Raw genomic sequence first — 6,543 nt, forward strand, 5'->3', positions numbered from 1 at the left:
ACAAAAAAGCAGAAGAAGCAGAAGCCAGAAAAAGAAGAGAAAGAAGAAAAAACGACAAAGAAGAAGAAGAAAAAGAAGAAGAGGAAGAAGAGATGGAGAAGAAGAAGAAGAGTAAGAGGAACAAGAGCACGAAAAAGAACAAGAATATTACAAAAAAGAAGAAGAAGAAAAGGAAGAAGAAAAGAAGAAAAAGATGTAGAAGAGAGAACAAGCTGAAAACGTGTACTTAATACATAAGAATCTTTGGAAAAATTAAATGGGTTTGTACTACCAGCCTAGAGAGAAACTAATAAATATATAAGGTACATAATTCATAAAGTAAAGTAATGTAAACTAAGTAATTCATAGAAAAATAAATAAGAGAATTAATTGTAGAGACCTAACAGTAGAGAACCAGAAGAAGAAGTAGCAGATGCAGAAAAAGAAGCACAAGCAGAAAACGAGAAGAATCAGAAGCTAAAGCAAGAACAGAAGCAGTAGAAGAAAGCAAGAACAGAAGCAGTAGAAGAGAAGAAAAAGAAGAAGAAGAAGAAGAAGAAGAAGAAGAAGAAGAAGGAGAACAAGAAGAAGAAGAAGAAGAAGAAGAAGAAGAAGAAGAAGATGATGATGATGATGATGATGATGATGATGATGATGATGATGATGATGAAAGAGGAGGATAAGAAGAACAAGAACAAGATGACAAAGATGAAAAGGAAAGGAAGACAAAAAGGAAGACGAAGACTTAGAATAGAGAACATGCTGAAAATGTGTACTTAATACGTAAGAATCTTTTGAAACATTTAAACGGGTTTCTACTTCTAGCTAAGAGAGAAACTAGTAAATATATAAGATATATAATTCATAGTAAAATAAATAAGAGAAGAAGTAACTATAGCAGACCATACAGTAGAAAAGAGGAAGAGGAAGAAGAACAATGAGTTTCAGAAAAAGAAGCAGAATCCGAAAATGAGAAGAAGCAGAAGCAAAAGCAGGAGCAGAAACAGAAGAAGAGAAGAAGAAGAAGAAGAAGAAGAAGAAGAAGAAGAAGAAGAAGAAGAAGAAGAAGAAGAAGAAGAAGAAGATGATGATGATAAAGGAGAAAGAAGAGGAGGAGAAGAAGAAAAAGAAGAAGAAGAAGAAGAAGAAGAGGAGGAGGAGGAGGAGGAGGAGGAGATGAGGAAGAAGAATAAAAAGAAACCGCCTGTAATTTTTTTGAATACTGAAATTCACTTTGATATAGATAACATGAAACATGGACCGTTATTCTTTCAAAAATAAAATAACCCTGGCATGACAATACACAGAAACCATTGTCTAAAAGACTGTGAAGAAAAACTAACAGAAGGAGAAAAAGAAAACAAGAAAATGATGTAGTTTAAAATTTTAGAAGAGAAATACAAAATTGTAGAAAAGGAGTAAAAAAAGACAAGGAGAATACGAACACAACGAAGAAATGGAAAAATAAGAAAAAGGAGACGAAGATGTCAAAGAAGAAAAAGAAGTAGATGGTGAGTAAGAAGAAGAATAAGACTAAGACGAAGAGGAGGAAGAAGAAGAAAGAAGAAGAAGAAGAAGAAGAAGAAGAAGAAGAAGAAGAAGAAGAAGAAGAAGAAGAAGAAGTAGAGGAAGAAGAAGAAATCGAGGAAGAAGTAGAAGACACTGGATATGTGGAAAGCATAAATATCATTCGAAAAATTTAAAAGTGGATATACTTCTATCTAGAAGTGAAATCAATAAAGATATAAAATTCAGAATTCATATGAATAGAATAAACAGAAGAGGTGGGTATAGCAAGCGAAACATAATAATAGAAGAAGACCAAGGGGAAGGAATAGAAGTATTAGATAAAGAAGAAAAAGAATAAAAGAAGAAGAAAAGATGATAGAAATAGAAGAACACGAAGAACAAGAACAAGAAGAACTACAAGAACAACATATCAACAAGCTTCAGAGGAAGAAATGTAAATGAAGAAGTAGGAGATGAAGAAGAATACAAAGAAAAAAAAGAGGAAAATTAAAAAGAAGAGGAAGAAAAGAAGTGAAGAAAGAAAGAAGAAGAAGAATCTGCGAAGCGGAAGTATAAAAGTAGAGGAAGCAGAAGAGAAGATGAAGACAATGAAGAAGAAAAAGAAGAAGAAAAAGAAGAGGATGACGACGACTACGCTAGATATGAGTTCTTAATAAGTTAGTATCAATCAAAAAATTTAAACGTGCACATTCTTTTAGCTAAAATACAAAAAGTAAATATATATAAAAAGTATTCATAGGAAAAGTATAAATGGAAGAATGAGGAATCGTGATGAAAAAGAAGAAAAAAGGAGAAGTAAAGATGTAGAAAAGCAAGAAAAAGAAAAAGACGTAGTACAACTTGACCCAGAAGAAGAAATAGAAGGAAAATTAGAGCACAATAAGAAGAAAAAGAGGAAATTGAAGAAGAAAATAAAGAAGTAGAAGAAGAATAAAACAAAGATGAAGAAGAAAAGAAAAAACGGAAAGTAATTTGCTTTCAATACTGAAATTTTTTTTGAGCATAGGCAACAAGACCTTTCATTCTGTCGAAAATAAGAGTGCACTACGGGTGAAGAAACAGAATTCAGAGCAGAAAAGGCGGTGAAGGTGAAGGAATTAGAAAAGGATATTAAGTGAAAAAGAAGAATAATATAAAGTGGTAAAAGAAAAATAAGTGAAGAAAAATAAAGAAGAAGAAGTAAAAGGAGAAGAAAAACAAGAAAAAGAACAGGAAGAACAAGCATCAGTAGAAGCAGAAGCCCAACAAAAGAAACCGCTCTAGTAGAGTACAATAAAACAAAGAAAAAATTAAGAAAGAAAAGAAGGAGGAGAAGGAGAACGAGGAGGACAAGAAGAAGAAATAGCAGGAGAAGTATGAGGAGGAGGAGGACAAGAAGAAGAAGAAGAAGAAGAAGAAGAAGAAGAAGAAGAAGAAGAAGAAGAAGAAGAAGAAGAAGAAGAAGAAGAAGACGAAGAAGAAGAAGAAGAAGAAGAAGAAGACGAAGAAGAAGAAGAAGAAGAAAGAAAATAAAGAAGAAGAAGACTAAGAAGAGGCAGAAGAGGATGAATAAGAAAAATCAGAGAAAGATCAATTAGAAAAAGAAGAATTATTAAGGGAAGAATATTATAAGAAAGAAGAAAAAGAAGAATATTAATAAGAAGAAGAAAAGGAGAAAATGAAGAAACAGAAGAGGATGATGAAGACGAATAAGAACAACTAGTTCCAGTTTGCGACTTACCAAATCAAAGGATCAAACTGAAATCAGGCTACAATACAGTGTCAATTATTTATTTATTGTGTGCTTGGGCGAAGCAGTTTTCCGAGTTCTTAGTTATTGTGCACTCTGGCTTTTTAAGAACGATGCCGGTGATGCACATATTGTGAAGTGTAGGCAACTGTAGTGTGTTGTCTGGAATAACACTGGAGTACTCTGTTGATGTTGTTCTATGTAAGACAATCTTGACTGCTTGGGCATAGGTCACTGGTGGTGGTGTCTACCTTCGCAAGTCTGAGAGATCCAGCTTTCTGTCCAAGACATGGAGCATGAACTGAGAAGCATGGGAAGAAGCCCAGATCCTCTTCAACGTTTCACATTCCCTGATATTGGCCTGCTCCAGGTCAGCCTTAATACTGGAGCCAATCAGGCTCTTGCATTCTTGCAGAACTAGCGGGTGGTATGAGGCCAGCTTTTTGACTCGTGCCATGACCTCCCTCGTGAAGGTGTCCGGATGGAACACCTGGGAGACCAAACCTTTATCGCATGCCTCCTTGGCAGTCAGCTTACGGCCACTGAGGAGCATTTCAGAGGCAGCCGTTCCTCCCATGATCATGGGAAAGGTCAGGCTGCAGCAGCCATCTGGGGTCTGGCCTTGGGTGGCATAAGGAGTCTGGAACCAAGCCTTGTCACTGGACCACACTATATCACAAAGGGCCAGAATGGACGCTCCTAAGCCCACCGCAGGCCCATGAACTGCAGCCACGATGGGTTTCTGAAAGTGAATGAAATGATTCACAAAGCTTTTCAGGGCTTCTGCAGTCTTCTCACTATGCTGTTCTGGGTCTACTCCTAGGCTCTTGCTCAAATAGACCAAATCCAGTCCAGTGCAGAAAGTAATGCCTACTGCGCCTAGCAGTACAAACCGGCTGCCATCCTTAGCTGCACTGCTCAGGGCATGCTCCATTTCTGCCATGATTCCTGGGTTGAGGCAGTTGTTCTCTGAAGACCTGCTGAATAATATGATATGGGTGAAAGCCTCTTGCTTCCTGACTACTATATCTTGGTATGTGTGGCGACCTTCTTCCTGTCTCCAGCGGAAGCGAGACAGAGCTGCAAAAGCATGCTTCCGGCTCTCAAACGCAGATCTCCTCTGCCTCGAGCACTCCTTTGTATGGCGCGCCCATTTCATGCTTTTTCCAGGGTTTGCTGATGTGGACTTCCTTGGGGAATCTCTTCCTTCACCGAGGGTTGGCCTTAGGGGCTTCGACTCAATACCCAAGCCACACATATGCAGCCCATGCTTGGAAAGACAAGGACTACTTTCCCTTTCTGACAGCTCGGTGTTATGGACAAGTCGAGTGGGTACAGCTACCTTCTCTGCTGCGGCCAACGTGGCATCCTGGTCCTGAGCCAGCAGACCCACCTGGATCATGGGGCAGCTATCGTCCTGTTGTTCCCAGAGCTGATTCTTGGTCCTGATGCTCCGGGTCACAGGGGTCTTCGAAGCTGCTCTGACGCTGATGTCCCTCAACATCTGGCTGCTCGCCAACAGTCCGGTGTTCACACAGTCCGGGCCGGGGCCGTTGAACCCCACTTGAGCAGAGTCTGTGTGCAGGGAGTCGCCGAGTTGTGTATCAGGCCCACTCTGAGGCCACCACGGACCACACACGGCACGTTGGTGGAGTCCTTCTGCCTGCCACAGCCTGAAGTCTCGAAGTACTTCAGCACAGTCCACCAGATTCTCTTCTGGCTCCCACGTGTCTGAATACCAGCCATAGCCCTTCCACTGCACCAGGTATTCTCGCGTTCCTTTTAGCCCTTGCCTCTCACCCGCGATCCTCTCCACCTCAAACAGTTGCTCGCTCTCCATGCGGCCGATCGCATTGAGAAGAATTTGATGCGATGCAGCCACGGCCTGGCCTTCTATGACAACACTTCCGCTCCCTGTCCTTGCCAGGGCAGCTCTCAGAACCCGAATGCACAGGAAGCGGGGGGCGGGGGGAGCGATCTGAGAGAATGTGGCTGCGTATGCGCGGGAGAGCTTCCATCTGCTCAGAATTCCAGAGGAATTCCCTGGTTAGCACCGGCTAGCTAAGTACCTTTCTCAGGATTAGCTATTGAGTCCAGTCACGCTTCGTTGGTCCTGCTCGATTTGCCGCACTCTTTTGTACCTCGGCACCTCGAGGTCTTCCCAACAGAGCACTGACGGGCATCAAAGCCCTAGCACTTGGGACTCAAACTGCAAGTCAATCTCTTTGAAGTCAAGATTCTCGGCTGGGTCAATGTTTAGGGATGTACGACAACACACTGTAGAGCCGTGACCCTTCCAAGATTCCGTTCCAACCAAGTAATACGAGATGTTCAGAAAAATTAATCATATTTTCCTTCTATACTTTCTCTGCACGACTCTTTTGTGTATTCCTTATCTTCTATTAATATACTGTAGTCTCCCTTGTTGGCCGGCATTTCTCTCATTTTGGCCCTATCTGCATTTCTGCAGTGGATCTCAGAATGTTTACTTGGATGAAAATTGCATTTCATGGCTGCATTCCTGATTTGGATATGTTTCCAGCAAAACAGATCAGGTCTACTCATGTAGCGAAATAGACAGACATTGTCTCCGATGAACTAGTCTCCCTCTAGTTTCTCGCTGCTTACCATAGATCCCAGGAATAATAGATACAGACTGGCTTTAATACACATTTTATGATAAAAAGCATATCCTTCCTGTTTGTGCAAGAGGACAATGAATTATGTGAATGTTCAACACATGGAAAAAAACCCTGCTATCCATTCCTTTCGTGAAAACGCTGAATAAAGTGGAAGCAGCAGCTGATTCCATAACATAGTGATGACCACACATGATGACCAAATAAGGAACCCTATTCATTATGGAAAATCCACTTCATAAATATTGTGCTTGCGACACCGTTGTACTTTCTGTCCAATGGAGTTCTGCAGTTTCATCTTACATAGTCTTGATTGTAAAACATATTTTCTCAGGGTCCTAACATTATGCAACACATCACCTGAGGCAGAGTGTTCTCAAGCTGCGCCCCAGGTTCTGAGAAATGACCTTTAGAGCTCAACAGTCCTGGACCCATCAGGTAAAGTGTAAACTGGTTCAGTATGCATTCAGCTCCTGCAATGAAGGTCTCTGAATCTCTCCAGGTCCCGTTGACCTCCTGTTGGTGTTCTTTTCCAGAGAGGTTTCGTGTCAGCACACTGCTTCTGCTTCAGAGTCTCTACATGTTATGGATATTAAATGAAAAACTGCTCCCATTTCTTTTCTATGAATTGATATACAATGCTTCATTTATGTCGACGTCCCTATC

General features: G+C 40.7%; 1 protein-coding gene across 1 annotated transcript; it reads right to left on the reverse strand.

Annotated features, from left to right (window-relative positions):
* Positions 1-3,485: 3,485 nt before the first annotated feature.
* Positions 3,486-4,271, reverse strand: LOC130044695 (chromodomain Y-like protein). The gene has a single exon (XM_056137326.1). It carries the CDS (start codon positions 4,179-4,181, stop codon positions 3,486-3,488), a length of 696 nt encoding a protein of 231 aa, XP_055993301.1. The 5' UTR covers positions 4,182-4,271.
* Positions 4,272-6,543: the final 2,272 nt, after the last annotated feature.

Source organism: Sorex fumeus, unplaced genomic scaffold (assembly GCF_029834395.1).
Source record: "Sorex fumeus unplaced genomic scaffold, SorFum_2.1 ptg000123l, whole genome shotgun sequence".
In the NCBI taxonomy this organism is placed as follows: domain Eukaryota; kingdom Metazoa; phylum Chordata; class Mammalia; order Eulipotyphla; family Soricidae; genus Sorex; species Sorex fumeus.

Bases quoted from the DNA above. Each gene is read 5' to 3' on its own strand.
- LOC130044695 (XM_056137326.1), bottom strand. From the start codon at position 4,181: ATGGCAGAAATGGAGCATGCCCTGAGCAGTGCAGCTAAGGATGGCAGC.